This window comes from Dendropsophus ebraccatus, chromosome 5 (genome assembly GCF_027789765.1).
Source record: "Dendropsophus ebraccatus isolate aDenEbr1 chromosome 5, aDenEbr1.pat, whole genome shotgun sequence".
Taxonomy (NCBI): domain Eukaryota; kingdom Metazoa; phylum Chordata; class Amphibia; order Anura; family Hylidae; genus Dendropsophus; species Dendropsophus ebraccatus.
Window position 1 is genome coordinate 108,116,060 of NC_091458.1, and position 20,191 is coordinate 108,136,250.

Sequence of the window (20,191 nt, forward strand, 5' to 3'; positions counted from 1 at the left end):
CACGTTAGGGGGACGAGTACGACGTTTCTAACGTAAATGACGTCATTCGCAGCATGCGCGGCGCTGAAGATTTACGGAATTTTTTGCACAGCTTTATTGCCTACTAGAAAGAAGAACAAGGACAGCAGCCCCGCTACAGGGAGAGCAGAGGAGCTGGTGCGGGGAGGCCAATGAAAGAAGAGGCGGGAGAGCAGTAACGGCCTCACCATGAATCTGTGCGGGAAGGAGCTGTCCAACCTGCTGGGCATCATGACGGAGGAGGCGTGCAGTAACACCTTCGAGGGCCTCTCCACAGCTTTCCACCATTACTTCACCAAGGCCGACCATTTCCGGGTGGGCTCCGTGCTGGTGATGCTCCTGCAGCAGCCGGACCTGCTGCCCACGTCCCCGCAGCGCCTCACCGCCCTCTACCTGCTCTGGGAGATGTACCGCACCGAGCCCCTGGCCGCCAACCCATTCGCCGCTATCTTCGCCCACCTGCTCAACCCCCCGCCTGCCGAGGAGGCCGAGAGGCCGCTGTCAGGTGAGGACGGTACCGGCATGCTGAGACTTGTAGTGCCTGGGTGTCAGTGATTCAGGTGGGCGCCGACATGGGTGTCAGTGATTCAGGTGGGCGCCGACATGGGTGTCAGTGATTCAGGTGGGCGCCGACATGGGTGTCAGTGATTCAGGTGGGCGCTGCCATGGGTGTCAGTGATTCAGGTGGGCGCTGCCATGGGTGTCAGTGATTCAGGTGGGCGCCGCCATGGGTGTCAGTGATTCAGGTGGGAGCCGCCATGGGTGTCAGTGATTCAGGTGGGAGCCGCCATGCGTGCCAGTGATTCAGGTGGGAGCCGCCATGCGTGCCAGTGATTCAGGTGGGCGCTGGCATGCGTGTCACTGATTCAGGTGGCACTGCCAGCCTACCTGGAGGATTGGTATCGCCATGCTTTACATGGTCACTTCATTGGCGGCTGGAGTCATGATGCTGGGAGCTCAGAGATCCAGTCTGTAGAACACGGTTGGAATTCTACGGCCATATACACATCCATAGAATTCTGTCTATACATGGATGGTGTTGTGCGGACTGGACCTGGGAGCCCCCAGCAGCATGATTAGTTATGATGTCGGCTGTGTCAGTACACCAGCACAAACTAACTGTTTGCTCATGACATTGTAATTATTCATGATGCTGCGAGCTCCCAGATCCAGTCCTCAGAACTGTCTGTGTACGGAGAGAATTCTACGGACGTGTGAATGCCCCTTAGGGGTGTAACATAATGGGGATGTCTGGAGCATTACCCCCGAAACTGCTGACCGAACGACATACATAGGTCTGGTGGAAATAAGTTTAAACATACCAGTTTTGATGTGTGTAGCAGTAGCATAACAGAAAAAGCATTAACCACCACATGCTACATAAATATCAGGAGTATGTTCACACATGTACAGAAGTCTCACCTAAGAAAAAGCTGCATTTACAGAATTCAGTGACAGCCGAAGAAATGCACCAAAAGTGACATGTCACTTGTCCTTCAGATCATTCATGACTTAAAGGGGTATTCCGGTAAAAACAAACTTTTCCCCAGTCCACAGGAAGGAAGGAAAAGTAGGAGATTGTGGGGGGACCGATCCAGGCTGGCTGTGTTATGAATAGATCTGCGGGTCCAGTGGGTGACCCGCGGCTCTGTTCATTCCTATAGTGTCGGAAAGAGCTGAGTGCACTGGAAGAGCGATGTACTTGGCTCTTTCCTACGCTACATAGCAATGAATAGAGCCACGGCTTTATTCATAACAGAGCCGGCCGGAGTCGAATATGGAGATAGTCAGGGAGTTCAGGGGTCGGACCCCCTGCGATCTCCTACTTTTCCCTTATCCTTTTCACCGGAATACCTCTTTAAGTTCCCATTGAAGTCTTACTCAGGGCTGGCACACTTGCTAATGTGAATATACACTGAGGTTGTGTTTACACATTCAAGCTTTTTATTACAATGTTAGTGAATAGAAAGCAATAGATCTGAAAAGAGGAGCAGTCTGTTTTTTCTGTGTACATGGGCTGCATTTATAATCCATCACTGCTTCTCTATTCATTAATTGCAGCTAAAAACCTGAATGAGCAAACACCAGGTAAGTAAATCCCGGCCCTCTGCTCTGGAATGACAAACCTCTTGCGTAAAAAACATCTTCCATTGATTTTAAAACCAACAAACGGTGACATGTCTGCTTTACTTTGCTTTTGCCACACCAGATTTTCGCATTGGTTTTGAGGCAATTTTTTCAGTGTGTACATGCTACATCCACTAGAGCTGTCACTCTGAGCTAAGGAGAATACACTTGCACAATTAAGGAATCCCAGCTGACACTTGTGGGAACATTTATGAAGACTGGCGTACTCATACTTAAATTAGGCCCTGCCCCCAGTTGATCCGCTGGATTCAATAAAAGGTACATGCCTGTTACTGAATCCGGCCTGACCTGCACCTGCCGTATGGCAGACGCAGAAATCTACACCTGCTCCTGAGGCGTAAATCAGGCGCAGAAGGAGGTCACTCCTCTTCCCCCGCCTTGCTGCAACCATCCATCAGGCAAGCAGGGCATACAGCTGGCGTATCCCAGGGAGAAGGGGCGAATCTGCACCTTCTCCCTGGCGTATGCCAGGGGAGCAACAATGGTAATTATCCCTCTTGGTGTCTAAGTACCATATGCCATCAATGGTGTCCTTTTCTCAGCTATGCTACTACTATGGACATCACTATAGGCAGATTTAGACTTATTTGCCCATCACCTGTCGAGCACTCTCAGTGGGTTTGCTAAACAGGGGGTCATTAGTACAGGCAGATTCCTGTTTGTGTTGAAGCTTTTAATGATTTTGAGTTTAAAGTTCTCCAGAATTAGAGAAACTAAAGAGCAGCAGCACAATGGAAGGCTTAATAAAGCTGTAGTGAGAAGTTTAGCCCTGAGGTGTGAGATCTCTTACTTACAGAACTGCCTCTTTAAAGGGACACCCTCCTAATAAATATCCATCAGGGATGAGCATTGGAAGGATGTCTGTGTAGAGCACCATCCCAATATTTATTAGGAGGGCTGGCTGGATCGGTGTACCAGGGGTGGTAGCCCTGCTCACAGTGCACCAACCAGCCTAATTTAAGTATCACATAATAATAATAAAAAAAAAAGTATCAAATAAACTACAAAGTCCCTGAAAACTGCACCAAGCATTAAAGGGGTTGTCCGGCGATAAAAAATTATTCACAGAATAACACACATTAAAAAGTTATACAACTTTGTAATGTATGTTATGTCTGTGAATGGCCCCCTTCCCCGTGTTTCCCCCCACCCACGCTAGACCCGGAAGTGTGGTGCATTATACTCACCGCATATCGTGTCGTCCACGGTCTCCGATCGTCAGCAGTGACGTCTTCTTCGGGAGCTTGGCGGATCTTCCCGAGTGCCGGCCACCCTCTGCAGCGTCATCCGAAGCTCAGCCGCGATTGGCTGAGCATAACTGTGCTCAGCCAATCGCGGCTGAGCGGCTGATGACGCGGCCACGTCATCAGCTGCTCAGCCGCGATTGGCTGAGCACAGTTATGCTCAGCCAATCGCGGCTGAGCTTCGGATGACGCTGCAGAGGGCGGCCGGCACTCGGGAAGATCCGTGGCTTCCCGAAGAAGACGTCACTGCTGACGATCGGAGACCGTGGTCGGCACGCGACAGGTAATGTATAGCGCACCACACTTCCGGGTACACGGGTGGGGGTGGTGGGACACGGGGAAGGGGGCCATTCACAGACATAACATACATTACAAAGTTGTATAACTTTGTAATGTGTGTTATTCTGTGAATAATTTTTTATCGCCGGACAACCCCTTTAAGGAAAGAAAATACCCTCATCCTCAGCACTACATGTGCTATAGGGACATATCAGCAGGTTGGATACTTCTGTGTCATCAGAAAATGACTAATTGTTTTATGTTAAACATATTTCTTATGAATTTTTGGTGGTGATTTTCAGATTTTTTTATTTTACTATTTATATTGTGCACACACATCCTGAAATCTTGCACTTTTCATTTTAGCAACTAGGCTTGATATTCAAGGAATTTTCCTATTTTAAAAATACTTGTCCCCTAACCACAGCATAGGGGACAGGTATGAGAACGCGCGGGGGGGGGGGGGGGGGTGGGGGGGGGGTTGTCCAGCTTTTTGGTCTTGTGCTGGTTGGGAGAAAAAAAAAAGGTCTAAACACAGGAAGTCCCGTGTTTCCCAGGTCATCTGAGCACAAGACTAAAAAGCTGCCTTCAGGAGACTGGACCTGGATACAAGTAAGTATAACTTTATTTTAAAGCATGATAACAAAAATAAATAATTAATGTAAATGGCAAACCTGCTTCACATCACATCTCCCGTTGATTTAGATTTTGAAACTTATAACGACAGGTAGCCTTAAAGAAGCAGTTCACTTTTTATTTTTTTCGCCCCCCCCCCGGGTAGCCGCTGTCAAGTATACTTACAGAAGATGATCGGTGTCCCGTTCCCGTCGGTCAGTTCCGTCCCGCGGTGCCGTTTACATCGGGCGCGCGCTCACTTCCGCCGGCTGCTGCGAGTCCTCTTCTCTGCCCAGTGATTATACGCCGGAAGTCACTCGCTTCCATGCATTCTCTATGGAAGCGCGTGACTTCCGGCGTTCAAATGACAAGGGAGAGAAGAGGAGTCACAGCGCCGGCGGAAGTGAGCGCGCGCCCGATGTGAACGGCACCGCGGGACGGAACTGACCGACGGGAACGGGACACCGATCATCTTCTGTAAGTATACTTGACAGCGGCTAACCGGGGGGCGAAAAAAATAAAAAGTGAACTGCTTCTTTAAGGGTACAAACACACACACCATATATGCGGCTTATTTAGGGTAGATGGTACTGCGCAGAGTTGGTGGGATAATTATTTTAAAGTGTCCCTGTCTTTATGACTTTCAAAATCAACAGTAGATGTGATATAAAGCAAGTTTGCAATATAAATTCATTATTTTTGTTATCATGCTGTAAAACAAAGCTAAACACAGAAATTCCGGCCAGTACAGAGAGTCACGGCTCAATGTGTCCATCAATCACATAGCTGCCTTCTCTCTGTGAGCGCTCAGATGGCCTGGGATACACAGGACTCCCTGTTTTCTGACTGTTTCCTGTGTTTTTTTTTTTTGTGTTTTTTTTTTTAAGTCAGAAAACATTGCCGTGTTCTCCATGATAACTTAAAAAAAAAATGAATGTATATTGCAAACTTGCTTTATATCACATCTACTTTTGGTTTAGATTTTGAAAGTTATAATGACAGATACACTATGGTGATGTGAGAATGATTCATTCATTAGTAAAACAAAAACCTCTTATCTTTACAGGATTTTTGCCACCGATCACGCCGCCTGAAAAGTTCTTCCTTTCGCAGTTAATGCTCGCACCGCCCAGGGAACTATTTAAAAAGACTCCTAGACAAATCGCTGTTATGGATGTCACCAATTTGGCCCAACCTGTGGACATCAGTGGACTTCAGTTAGCTCTTGCAGGTAATATATGCAATGTCAGAGGGGGTTACCTAGACTTAGAAAAACATGGCCATTTTCTTCCAGAAACAGCACCACTCTTCCCTCCAATTTGGGTGTGGGTTTTGCAATAGCACACACAGCCTGGGGACGGGGGAGGGGGGGTGCTGTAACTGCAAGAAAGTAGCTGTGCTTTTTCTGTTCCTGGATAACCCCTGTAAGACTCACAGCATTCATTAGACAGTATTGCCTATCATATATAGATGTAAAAAGTTAGATATAGCCAGGATGTTAAATTGTAAGATATAGCCGGGAGCAGCGTGTTTTACTTCCCGTCTTGGGGCTCAATACCTGTCACTATGGCTTCAGTTGCTTTGCTTTCCACCTGCTGACGTTTCTCAGTGTGCGCTTTTGAAGACTGTGCATTGCTGCACAAGTGGAGTTCATATTTGCTTACACTGTCTCTGTACAGCCACAAAATTATACTCTATCTATACTATGTCTGCTGGCCATTGGCCTTGATTTGCAGGTTATTCACATTGAGCTGTAAACTATTTGCTATATTTTAACCACTAGAATGTTCCCCATGCAGTTTGTCACTGTACCTGTACAGGTTTTCATATGATGTTCCTTTTTACAATTCTTTCAGTGAACTGGTTTACCTTTTTCTTTCTCTCAGCCATGAGCCAAAGGTCTTGGTTTTATTGTTTGTGTAATTTTTACACGCATATACTTTTTAACTTGTCACATTTTTACATTTTAATAGTTAACCCTTAGTAAAGACTTATTGGTGTTAAAGTCCAACTCATAAAACAGAGCCAGTCTTCTGGAATAAGTTTGTGGAGCTTGTCTCCTACAATCCATAGGGTGAAGCAAACAGCCATGCACCTATGTGTACTTCTCCTGGCTGTATTTGTGCAGTTTACAATGCATATATACTATGTCATTGTCAGCAGTGGGTTCTAAGCATCAAAACATATACCTGGTTGACTGAGCTAATTTTAATACCAGGCACATATTCTGCAAAGTGTATGGAACTGTGGCTGCTAATAAAGAGGCCACAGAGCTTGCAATCAGTAGGTGAGGTAGGAGTCAGGCTCCGCAAATCTGATATTAAAGGGAAACTATTAGCAGGTTAGACATATCTAACCTCCTAATGTCTCCCTATTGTGCACAGAGCACTGAGGAGGAAAGCCAAGTATTTTACCTTCATCCTCGGCACTGTTTCCATGCAGTTTGTAGTTTATTTTTGAGTAGTAAGGTTGTTTGGAGCAGTGGGGGCAAGGAACAGTGCTCTAGGGATAGTAGGCCCCCCTCCCCCCATTGCTTCTTACTAGACACTGAATTAAATTATAAACTGCACAGAAACGGTGCAGAGGATAAAGGTAAGAGACCTACTTTCATCCTCAGCACCATGTGCACAATAGGTAGGCATAAGCAGGTTAGATTCGTCAAACTTGCTGATAGTTTCCCCTTCAGGTAGTTACTTTCTCATATACATCTTGCTTTTCTTCTGTTCCTACCAAATTACCTGCTAAGTTTATATATAACATCTGAAGGAATAATTATTTTTCACGTACTTTCTTGAATGTATTAATAAATTGATTATTTTCTCTTTTAGAGCGTCAGTCGGAGCTCCCGACACAGAGCAAGGCCAGTTTCCCAAGCATCCTCAGTGACCCTGACCCTGATTCTTCTAATTCTGGATTTGACAGTTCTGTTGCTTCGCAGATTACAGAAGCTTTAGTTAGTGGCCCAAAGCCACCGATAGAAAGTATGTGTCATTCTTACATACAACATTTACATTCATTTTTATAGGCTACTTTTTCTTAGTCATTGAAGATCGTAAGCAGACTATCTGTTTAATAGCAACATCAGTTACACTTTCTATATCAGTTTGAGGCTGGGTTCACACTACGTATATTTCAGGCTGTATTTGGTCCTCATGTCAGGTCCTCATAGCAACCAAAACCAGGAGTGGATTGAAAACACAGAAAGGATCTGTTCACACAATGTTGAAACTGAGTGGATGGCCGCCATATAACGGTAAATAACTGCCATTATTTCAATATAACAGACGTTGTTTTAAAATAACAGCAAATATTTGCCATTAAATGGCGGCCATCCACTCAATTACAACATTATGTGAACAGATCCTTTCTGTGTTTTCAATCCACTCCTGGTTTTGGTTGCTATACAGCCTCAAATATACAGCCTCAAATATACGTAGTGTGAACCCAGCCTGAGGGTATATTGACACGAACGGGCTCACAGCGAGATTCTCGCTGCGAGCCCGGCAGGTCCTGGCAGTTCCCATACACTACATACTTGCTGCGGTCTATTCTACCGGTCTAATTCTACCGCCCTTAACCCTTTCTGCTCCCGCCCGGCTCCCCCGCTATAAGCATACTTTACCTGTCCTTGCTGCACGGGTCCGGCGTCCTGCTCTCCCGTCCGGCCAATCAGTGGCTGCGGCTGGGCAACACACTAATTGGCCGGACAGGAGAGCAGGACGCCGGACCCGTGCAGCAAGGACAGGTAAAGTATGCTTACAGCGGGGGAGCCGGGAGGGAGCAGAAGGGGTTAAGGGCGGCAGAATTACATACTCGCTGCGGTCGTTTAGACCGCAGCAAGTATGTAGTGTATGGGAACTGCCAGGACCTGCCGGGCTCGCAGCGAGAATCTCGCTGCGAGACCGTTCGTGTGAATATACCCTAAGGATATGTTCACACACAGTATTTTTGCTTAGTATTTTGCAACCAAAACCAGGGGTGGATTGAAAACACAGGCTATGTTCACAAGTTGAAATTTAGTGGCTGGCCGCCATTTAATGGCAAATAATGGCCGTTGCTTTAAAATAACATCAATTATTTGCCATTAAACGTCAGCCATCAACTAAATGTCAACACTTGTGAGCATAGCCTTTCTGTGTTTTCAATCCACTCCTGATTTTGGTTGCAAAATACTGTGTGGGAACATAGCCTTAGGATACATTCACACATCAGTAATTTTTGTCCGTATTTGCGTTACTAGAAATGCAGACAGAATACGGACCCATTTAGTCCTATGGGCCGTTATACACATCTATAAATTTAAAGCTATGTATTCGAACTGCAATCTTTGCTGCACAAAAAGGGCAAACTGTAGTGTGGCTTGTATTTGTGGTCACAAATAACTTATAGTGAATGAAGGATGTGCACATCTGCAGCTGAGGGTCCGCATCTACAGAGATGGCTATGGATATGTGAATATAACCTTAGTTTTGCAGTGTACAGTACTGTTCTTGCAGTTCAAATAGGGGAATCCTAAAAGTTATAGGCGTCCATCGGATGCTGTTTAGATCCATTGTAGAAAAGATCCATTACATTGTCATATTTTTCTGTATAAAGGGACCCCATGACATCAGTGTTAAAAAATGTATGTGGTTTATCTACCCCAAGCCAAATCTTTAGAAATAGTTCTAAACATTTGCATAACTTGGATAACATTCTAGCGCTCTATACACAATACAGTTCACATTTTATTGCTGGCTTCACCTTTCCTAGCAGTTTATTAAAGTAACCTTTCATCAGTTAGGGAATGGGACAGGCTTCCTCATTACAATTGTTTATGATTCATATTTGTATATAGGGATAGATCAATCAGAGCAGGGAGGATGCTGATAGGGCCTGTCCCAGTAAATTATCAAACCGATGACTAGTTCCCTTTAAATATTACCAAACTGAAGTGAATGTGATGATGCCTCTTGTACCCTGTGATTAAAAAATATATAATGTCCTTTATGTTTACATTACCATTAATTTACATATAGCTTTCCTAGTCCAGACATATCAATTTGGTCAAATATTAAAAGTTAAGTTGATTTTTTGTCATTAACTCACCCCCACTATATGCTTATAAAGTACTATATAAGACCAAGCACAATTTACCTTGGTTCTGTAATAGCTTTTCTCCAATCACTGTGTAGCTATAAAATTAGTAAAAAAAAAAAAAAGTTAAATTAACATGGATATGGTGATATAAATGTTTCTACTTTATCCATACTTTACTGTCAGAAACAAGTTACATGTTACTATGTGAAATGTGAGAATAAAGTATATACAAAATACATATTGCACCACCGCTTTTGATCCATTTCAGTGTTTCACTCAAACTAGGAGTCTTAGAACATTGAAGTAAAAAATCTCTCCAAATAGAAAGTATATTCATCTGGGTATTTTCTCCTTCTGGAGAGAGTGTTTGGCTTGGCATATACCCCATGTCAATGTTTTAAGACTTCTAGTTGAAGACTTGAAGGAAAAGCTACCTCCTTAAGGTGGTTGAGAGCTATTCTGCATATCCTTTCTGCCCCTGAATTTCCAGTGGAGCAGGAAAGGCCCTTGTCTCCTCAAGGAGAATTGGTATCCCTGTGGTCCTAGGAGTGTTTAATTCTGTGGTTTTGACAATTGTTTCCAGGCCACTTTCGACCAGAGTTTATTCGCCCCCCTCCACCTCTGCATATCTGTGAAGATGAGCTTGCTTGGTTGAATCCGATCGAACCTGATCATGCTATCAAATGGGATAAATCGATGTGTGTAAAGAACAGCACTGGAGTTGAGATCAAGCGTATAATGGCCAAAGCATTTAAAAGCCCCTTGTCCTCTCCTCAGCAGACACAGGTATTAAGACACAGACACTTGATAAACCCTTTCTTCTTCTACTGTAACGTGTCTTCACTTCTACAAAAGCAACTTCTATTACTGCTGAATATTGTTATAGATGCGCGTCCTAGCAGCCCTGCCAAAATCTTGTGCTGGCCCCCTAGTATGTGCTAGCAATGCAGCTGCATTGACTGAGCCTGTAGCATAAGATGGTATACTTGCCGCAGTGGTAGCATGAGTTAGTATGGCACTTGTAGTTCTGTCGGCTCAGGTTCAGATTTGGGCTGGGCAATTAATATAGGCAAAGCCATAAATAGAGGTCATTATGCAGAGGGGTGAGGATCCAGCGAAAAGAGGCGCTGCAGTCCTAGGACATGCTTCCATGACACTGTTTAGCAATGACGTTCTTTTTATAGAAATAGACACATATATTATAGGTATAACAAGAAAGGGTTTGTTTAGCACGATGCTTTAACTTTTTCAGTAATAAACTTTGTTATTAAGTTGCTCTATATATTTAAAGCCGCTCGTAAAAAAAAATCCTGTGATGCTCATGATTATCCATACATTCTCCGTAGAATCTTCAGTACAGAATTGGAAGTAACATTTCTCTTTATTGTTCCTGCTTGCAGCTACTTGGGGAGTTGGAGAAAGACCCCAAACTGGTTTATCACATTGGCCTCACCCCTGCTAAGCTTCCCGATCTGGTGGAAAATAATCCCTTGGTTGCTATTGAAATGTTACTAAAATTAATGCAGTCAAGTCAAATTACAGAGTATTTTTCTGTTCTGGTCAACATGGATATGTCCCTGCATTCAATGGAAGTAGTTAATCGGTGAGTATTTGCATTGACAGGTAGTTATTGTTAAATGTTTAAATGTTGTTGTTTTTTTTTTTTTTTAACCATACCATATTTTCACCAGAATATTTGGTGGGCCTTTAAAATCCAGATGTACATGGGTAGCCAGATCAACTAGACGTAGTCGGCTGAGCACTTGGCTTCTTTAACTCTTTGTTGCTTAGGGTCATTGATGCCTCAGGGCCCAGGTAAAATTTTCTCAAATTTTGAACTTCAGCCATGGAATCATAATGATCCCATTAGCTGAAGCCTTGTTCTCTGCCTGCTCCCCTCTCTCCTCTGCCGCTGTCATAAGCTCCTCTGAGCTGACAGCATATATTCTAATCTATTACTGCAATGACAGAACCTTGGTCTGTCATTGCAATAGAAGCATCATAAGTGCTTCTATTGCAGTAACATCTTATAGATTGTAAGCCCTTGTGGGCAGGGTCCTCTTCCTCCGTGTACCAGCCTTTCTTTTGCCCCCATGTAATGTGTTGATCTTGTATTGTCCCTGCTTGTTACCCCCTATCTATTGTATAGCGCTCTGGAATTAAGGGCGCTTTATAAATAAATAATAATAATAACATATTATTCAGGTTCTGTCATTGCAGTAATGGATTTTAATATGCTGCCAGCTCAAAGGAGCTTGTGACAGCGGCAGAGGTGAGAGGGGAGCGATATCCCAGCAGTGCTTCTCAGGTTATGACAACCCAACATGCCGACCCTCCCCTCTCTCTCCTGATGGCCAGGTAATTTGCAGATTGTTTAATATAGGGAAATTTCTCCTTCTGTAGCCCTATAGATGCTATGGTCGCGCTGACCGCAGCATGCGCATGGCTCTTGTGCTCACAGTTGCAGCAGGTGCCTTGGCTATAATTGCGATTGCAGCGATGTGGATGGCATGGGCACAGCCTCTGTGCCCATGTCATTCTTTTGATCACTGCTTAACATTGCTGCAGCCTCAGGCATAGGCTGCTGCAACGTTAATTTACAGCGGGAAAGGTTTAAATAAAATTAGCAATTTAAGGATATGTTCACACGTACCGCATCGCAATTACAGCGCTATGGCACTCCATTCTTGCAGTAGAATGAAAATCCAAAAGTCACAGTGAGAATTCCGCTGTGATATGGTTCATGTTCAAGGGAGGTTTCCTAATTAAAACTCTGTTTGAGCACTCATACAATTCATAAAATCAACATGCTGGTTCACTGCAGAGTTTTCCCATTGTGTCAAACCATGTGTAGGTCTGCCACACAGCACACTGCCACTAAATGTAAAAAAATAAAACAAATGGATTGTAAAATTTGGAGTTACAGGACCCTATTCTGTCAATAGGTGTGGGTGGTAGAAGTAACAACCTATCAGTCTTTTATGACATGTCTTGTAGATTTTCTTGACCAAGATCCCAGAGCTGCTTCTGTTCTGGTGGATCTGTCCTGTCTGTGTATTAAATGGTCAGTCAATAATTTGAATAGCCATAATGTAATAAGTTTCCCTTGCAGAGGAAATGTATGGCCAGTCAGAGGTTAAATCGGCACATATATCTGATTGCTTGTGGTAACCTGCTAAAGACCGTCTTAGACGGCTCAACTCGTCATGCAGGCGAGCACCAATCTCATGTAGAGAGCCTATTACACTGCTCAGTAATGGTGCAGCCCTTTCCTTTATTCAGACATTGGCTCTTATTACATGGAGAGAATTGCAGCCAGGGGTGGATTATCTTTTGACGTGTTTAATGTGAGTGCTCTATTACATGGGGAGAGATCTGCCTGATTTGGCATATAATCCTCTCTCCATGTAATGGGGCCTTTAGGGAAGGCTGCACTTCTTAGAGAAGATAAAGTAAGATTCAATCACTTACTATATAAATGTGGTTACATGTACACCTATTGTGCTTTGTTTTGCACTACAGGCTAACTACAGCAGTTGATCTGCCCCCTGAATTCATCCATCTTTATATCTCCAATTGTATATCCACATGCGAGCAAATTAAGGATAAATACATGCAGGTAAGCTACATAATGAATTGGAATGAGGCAGCCATAAAAGAAGTCTATAAAACAATGCAAGAGTCTTTACCTTAGAAAAAAACTGTTTAAAGATCCTTATGCACCTATACTTTTGTCGGTCATACCCGCTCCTGGCAATCGACTGGCGGATCTTAGTGGAGATGGGGGTTGGGCAAGATGGAAAATGTCTGCCCAACTCCTTTGTTCTTGAAGAGATAAGCTACAGTCACAGCATTCAGGCTGTTGCTTATCCCTCCACTTCCCATAGAGAACACAGGAACGCTCGGCCATGCTGAACATTCCTGTGTATGGGGAGGACTAGAGGTTGTTAAGTCTTTTGAAGGTTATTGTTATTAAAGGTGTATGGCCACCTGTCGTCTGTAAAGTGACAGTTTCCCCTGTTGTTCAGCAGTTTACAGCGTGGCTGCCTACAGAACTGCAAAATTTTAGTATATATTTTTAAAGCTTTGCCAAAATAAAATATAGCCAAACATTCTTAAAAATATATATACAGTGGTACCTTAGTTTTAAGAGCTTACAGTTTTTAAAAATTGTGACTGGTTTGGTTTAAAAGCTCCCTGTACTGGGTGGGAGCACAAGTGGAGGAGGGGCATGGTCTGCATAGCGTGGTCTACATCTCTGTACTGTGACCCAGGAAGTCTCCCTCACCTTCCAAACCATAGCAGATCCACTTCAGGCTGGGGCTTACATCAGGGGACAGGACTGTGGAGGTAATCTCTTCATAGCTGTAACCCCTCTCTCCCTGGACAGAGAGTGCTGCATGTATGTGCCCACATCTGTCCTGCTCATTCCTTCATACTCCCTGCAGTCTCTGTCCGTCCTTGTGTTTCCCATCCTCTCCATTACTGTACAGTAACTTATAATATCACATACTCTGCTGTTTCTGAATGTTTCATTTGTTTTACATGTTATTCAGAATAATAAATCATTATTTTTGGGGTGTGGAACCAATTGTCTGTATTTCTATGATTTCTTTTGGGAAAATTTGCTTTGGTTTAAGAGTGGATTTGGATTACAAGCACAGTCCCGGAATGAATTATGCTCGTAATCCAAGGCACCACTGTAGTTTTCTATGAATATTGAGTTAAAAATCTGATTGAAATGTCACTTTTAAGAAAGTCAAGCCTTCCCATACTTACCAGCTGCTGTATGTCCTGCAGGAAGTGGTGTATTCTTTCCAGTCTGACAAAGTGCTTCCTAAATGCAGTGCGTACGAAGGCTACAGAGGCCTCATTCTGACAGCATCACAATGTTGTTTTGGTCTTTACTTTCCTTCAGGGTAGGAAATGCTGCTGACTGAATAAGGCCTTCAAGGAGTATTTCCACATGTGGTAGTTATGCCCCTTCCAGAGTATGCACAGCATAGGACATAACTAGAGATTGCATGGGGTCTGAGCACTGGGGCTGCAGCTAGAGATGAGCACAGCAGGCTTCATTACGAAGCAGCAGCATTGGCTTTTGAATCTCGCTGTCTGCCCACAAAGGGGTACTCCAGGGTACTGCAAATTTAATATTTGTAAATTACTTCTATTTAAAAAGTCTAGTCTTATAGTACTTATCAGCTGCCGTATGTCCGTCAAGAAGTGGTGTATTTTTTCCAGTCTGACTGCTCTCTGCTACCACCTCTGTCCATGTCAGGAACTGTCCAGAGTAGCCCCAAATCCATATAGAACGCCTCTGCCGTTTTGGACAGTTCCAGTAACGGACAGAGGTGGCAGCAGAGAGCACTGACAGTCTGGACTCGGTACTTCCTGCAGGACATGCAGCAGCTGACATTTTTTAAAAAGAATTCATTTACAAATCTGTATAACTTTCTGACACCAGTTGATTTGGTTGGGGGGGGGGGGGGAATCTGTAAAGTACCCCCACTGTTATTTACTGATTTTTTTTTTTTTTTTTTTTTTTTTCCCCTCCACAGAATCGTCTGGTGAGGCTAGTCTGCGTTTTCCTCCAGTCTTTAATAAGGAATAAAATCATTAATGTCCAGGACTTGTTCATAGAGGTGCAGGCATTCTGCATAGAGTTCAGCAGGATACGAGAAGCAGCTGGTCTGTTCAGGCTCTTGAAGACTTTGGATACTGGAGAAAACCCAACAGAAGCAAAACCTGCTAAATAAGCCATGTTGTTTCTCATTGAACTGACCTTTTCTTGTATATTATTCCCATTTCAGTTTTCAGCACTAAGCATAACAATACCTTGCCACAACAGTGCTTTTCTAAGTTGTGGGCAGGTGTCACCAGGTTATTGGTAACCGTATGAGGTCAGTCTGATAGTTTGTTTTTCTGCTCTGTGTGCAGATACACTAAAATCTACTCCTTTATACATACTGAGCTAGCTGTGAAGGGATTACCCTGTTCAGAAAAATGGATGGTATTATCCGCAAGCAGTTTATAGTTGCAGGAAAGTCCCAGATATTGTCTGGGGGGTCTTGCATCGGTGAAACTGAAGTTTCCATAATGTTGTACATATTTTAAATGTGCATATGTAACCATATTTTAGCATATTTCAACCTGTAGATGTAATGGTTTGGATTGAAATAACATATATATTCCATTGCATTGCTATGTTAACAATGAAGCTTGTGAATATATTTGGTTCCTCAAGCCAGGATGTACCCTAGTTCTCCTGCAGGATGCCTGCAGATGGAGTGGAGCTGCCCATTACCCTTTTGCTATAGAATGTTGGATGGGAAAAGCTGGACAATGGTGTTCTGTAAATGGCACGATTTCACAATGAACATGGCATAGGTTATATTGGGGTAGATGTAATGTAAATACTGTATACACGACTCCTGTGCTTTTTACATCATCAGTCTCCTATCACAATATCGCCAAAATATTCCATGTGTGAAGACTTTTGCAAGGTATTGTATGTCGTCTGCTAGATACTTCTAGCATGTTGGGTTTTGTCATGTTAATAAATACCATTTGCTGTTTTTTAAATGTAAAGATTAAAATAATCTGACAAGTCCTAAATGATTGCTAATTTCTGTGAACAAAAAACAAGCATTTACACTAAATGGTTAGGAACACTTAGTTGACCAGACTAGCTGTGAAGTCTATTGCAGTGATGTCATCGGTTTGGCTTTTCTTTTCAGAATTGCTGTCTTACTGTAATGTGGAATGTATCACCTTAAAGGGGTAGTGCACCAAAAAATTTTTTCTTTCAAATCAACTGCTGCCATGAAGTGCCAGAGATTTGTAATTTACTTCTATTAAAAAATCTCAAGCCTTCCAGTACTTATCAGCTGCTGTATGCCCAACAGGAAGTTGTATTATTTCCAGTCTGGACAGCAGGAGAGGTTTTCTATGGGGATTTGCTCCTGTTTTGGACAGTTCCTGACATGGACAGAGGAGGCAAAAGAGAGCACTGTGTCAGACAGGAAAGAAAACACCACTTCCTGCTGGACACACAGCAGCTGATAAGTACTGGAAGACTTGAGATTTTTTAATAGAAGTGAATTACAAATCTCTGGCACTTTATGGCACCAGTTGATTTGAAAGAAAAAAAAAATTGGTGGACTACCCCTTTAATTCCCCCAGATTTAGAACTTATTTTTATATTCTCCCCCCCCCCCCATGTTATGGGTACATCCATCTTGCCTGAGCTGTTTTTAACAAGGCTTTAAAGGGAGATTTCTGAAAAAAATCAAAGGAATCTAAATACATTTTTCCTGGAACACCTCTTTAAATATGTGGTATACAGCAAGCTGCCCCATTGGAATGAAAGGAAAACATTGCTGGATATATTCTACATGCGCCCCCCCCATGACATATTGTGCCTGCTGGAGAGTTCACGTCCTGGCTACGTTTACAAGGTGCCCACAGCCTAAGACCACTCTTGTACCATCAGATAGCTGCTTTTAATCAAAGATCTGTCCTGGGATCCGTTCAGCTGGTGATAGTTATTGTCCTAAAAACAACTTTTAAACTTGCAGCCCGTGCCAAAAGGGAGTATCTGTGCCCTAAATTTGCACCATCCCGCCTCATAATTAGGAATGCCACTGGAACATTTTCTCCATGCTGAACATTTGCACGGGTGTCTTAACGATCCAGCCCATGTGTCGGGCTGACACAGGTGGGGAATAGGAGACAATCTGCCTCGAGGGATGGAGTGGTGGTGCAAAGTTAGGGCACAGATACTCCTGTTTGGCACGGGCTGCAAGTTAAAAAGTTGTTTTTTAGGACAATAACTGCATTACCTGCTGAACCCAGGACAGATCTTGGTTTTAAAACAGCTATCCAAAGGTATAAGTGGTTTTGGAGGGGGGTTAAGATTGTGGGTACAGAATTGCTTTAAAGAGGTCATTCCAAAAGGAGGGAAGGCACTGGCACATATATTCACTGCAGCTGATCGGTGTCCCGTGGCGCCGTTGAAATCCGGAGCACGCTCACATCTGCCTCTGCTGTGACTCCTCTTTTCTGTCCTGTGATTATACGCTGGAACTCACACACTTCCATGCATTCTCTATGGAAGCGCATGACTTCCGGCGTTCAATTAAAAGTCAGAGGAGTCACTGCAGAACCTGAAGTGAGCGCGCACTGGATTTAAACAGCACCGTGGGACCGGAAGGAAGCTGCCCCGCAGAACACTGATCAGCTGCGGTGAGTATTCATGCCAGCGCCAATAATTTTTTGGGAACTGCTTCTTTCAGCTATTGTGTCCCCTACCTACTAGTGTCACTTTTTCACTGTAATAAGGCTGCATTCACCCGATCTGTGCTAGTGCAGCATGGACGTAAAATCCCTGCCCTGGAGTGTTTCCCCGCCTGGCATGATGTATCGATAGCCTGCCGGGACCTGGGAAACTGTTTGAATCTCTGCGGCTCTGTCATTGCAGTGCCGCAGAGATGCTAAGTTTCCCCACTCCCGGCATGATAGTTACTTTAGACTGAGTAGGGATTCCACGTCCGTACTGCATGGAGCAAACACGGAACATAGGTTATGTTCACATGCTTCAATGACACAGATTTTCATAATTGGTACAGAATTTTTAGACCCAGATCGATCAAAACTTTTGACATGTCTCTATAATTTCCCAATGGGGCTACATGAGAATTTGAAATAGTTATCAAGATTGTATCAGACTGATACATGGAAATGGTGTTGAGGTGGGGGTACACAGACTCCCAGGTGACATTTTTAAACTGAAGCGTCACTTTGCATTTTCCTCTCCATCTGGCCTAGGCCTCCGTGATAACTACTTCCAGCTACAATTCATCTTTTCACATCTGCACTTTTCCTTTTCTTTTTTTCCTACCTATAGGATCCCATACAGTAGTAATTCTGTTTGATGTCATGTGCAGTAAACTGAATAGATTGCCTGTGTACGTAAAATCCTCCATATAGTAATGCCCCCAGCCATAGTCATAATGATCCCCTGTTTTGTGTACAGCACCCTTATCCACCTACAATAATAATGCACCTGCTATGCTCCCCCATAAATAATAAGCCCCCTGCTATGTACAGCCCCTCCACCTATAGTAATAATACCCCCTGTTGTGCCCCAACATAAAAAACAAACATATGGTGCTCATATTGCAGGAAAGCAGCAGGACTGATCCTCTAGCAGGCTCAATGACATATCATTGTGCCTGCTGGAGATTTCACGTCCTGGCTACATTTACAAGGTGCCCACAGCCTATGACAATAAATAAATACAACAGCAGGACGCTGACAGGTCCTGCTGCTCCATTCCCCTTACGTTCAGCACGCTCAGTGGGTGAGAGGGCTAAACATAACAGCAGCAAGGCATCCCTAGAAGCTGTAATAAAGATACCTGGTAGAGTAAATAGTAGTACAGGACATGCTCCATCATGGCTGCAACTTACAGCTCTGTGTCCTAAGAAGCCTCATAGGCCATAGAGCATCATGTGACCTATTAACTAATATTGAGCTACATAAGAGCGAATCAGGAGAATTTAGTCCACTCAGTGAGCTACCAACTATATTAGTCAGGAGAGTCTAGTTCAATCACAATCATGGTGTAACTTGTAGAGGTTGCAACCAAGCCTCTTTGGACTATATTTTCTACACTTTGGCTTTTTTACTTTTGGCAAATGTTTGTTAACAGTGAAACCTCTAGGAGCCAACCACCCAATTTTGCACAAAAATGGTTTTTTTTTTATGGGGGCGGTCTTGTCAAAGACTAGAAAATGCAGAAAGTGTCAAATTGAAGCAGGAACATATATGACATACATTTACACATATGTAATAATGAAAGAGCTCACAACCATGTATTTTATCATATGGTTAAAGAGGACCTGTCACACCCGGTACCGGGGTGACAGGCTCCCGACCCCCCGCTAGAGCCTCTCATACTTACTGTATACACCACTCTATTACATCACTGGGATCTGGATCTATATACCATTCTATTACAAGATATCAGTGGCAGGGGGCAGAAATTGCAGTCTCGCAGTCTTTCTCTCTCGTTTTTGCAGGCGCTCATCCATCCACTATGCACAATCACGCTGGCCACCACTAACATACACATATTATTGACACACAGTACTTACAGCTCAGTTCTCTTCCTCTCTGTCAGGCTGCTCTCCACTCTATGGTTGAGGACCTTTGGGTCATGTGATAAGGTCCTTCACCCTTTTCTCTCTCTATGCAGGTCCTGCTCAGTCCTTACCCTGCACTACAGCAAGTGGGCTGAATATTAGAACACCAGGCCCCTCTCCCTCTTTGGGTTCCTAGAGGCACATTTGGCCAGGGCACTTGCCTGTGTGAGCCCTGTACTATGCCGGCCCTGCTCCCCGTCTGACTCAATAGGCAGCCAGGACACCAGAGGACTGAGGCCTCCGGCGTCCATGGCTACCACCAGGGCTCTGCGATCACATCACAGAGCCTTGTTGATGAACAGAGGGAGAATTCTCTCTGCAGTCCTATAGCTGCTGCGATTTTGCCTAGAACTTAAATTAATTTAAATCAATTGCAAAGCCCAGGCTAATTAGATATGCCTAACTTTCTGATATGTCTGGTGCATCTGAAGCTGCTGGTGTACATTTACACCACAACGTATGACTTCTGTGCAGGTCTAGATTGTAGACAAAAAAAATAATAATAATGGTGCAGGAAAAGGATACACCCCCCACAGTATTCCAAGATATGGTCTCACTAAAGCTCTTACCTGTTGAAAGATCATAAAATAAATCAATGTTACA

The 20,191-nt window shown here is 43.8% G+C and overlaps 1 protein-coding gene across 1 annotated transcript; it reads left to right on the forward strand.

The window, feature by feature from the left end:
* The first annotated feature begins 18 nt into the window (after window positions 1-18).
* On the forward strand, window positions 19-15,998 carry CNOT11 (CCR4-NOT transcription complex subunit 11). The gene is made up of 7 exons (XM_069970971.1): window positions 19-523; window positions 5,371-5,535; window positions 7,133-7,285; window positions 9,967-10,169; window positions 10,784-10,986; window positions 12,906-13,002; window positions 14,942-15,998. The coding sequence occupies exons 1-7, from the start codon at window positions 208-210 to the stop codon at window positions 15,137-15,139; spliced, it is 1,335 nt and encodes a 444-aa protein (XP_069827072.1). The 5' UTR covers window positions 19-207; the 3' UTR covers window positions 15,140-15,998.
* The last annotated feature ends 4,193 nt before the right edge of the window (window positions 15,999-20,191 follow it).

What these genes read in the sequence shown, in the direction of transcription:
- CNOT11 (XM_069970971.1), top strand. Translation starts at nt 208, where the DNA reads ATGAATCTGTGCGGGAAGGAGCTGTCCAACCTGCTGGGCATCATGACG. An exon ending in ACTTCAGTTAGCTCTTGCAG is followed by an intron (nt 5,536 to 7,132) that starts GTAATATATGCA and finishes TTTCTCTTTTAG; the next exon opens with AGCGTCAGTCGGAGCTCCCG. An exon ending in CCCAAAGCCACCGATAGAAA is followed by an intron (nt 7,286 to 9,966) that starts GTATGTGTCATT and finishes AATTGTTTCCAG; the next exon opens with GCCACTTTCGACCAGAGTTT.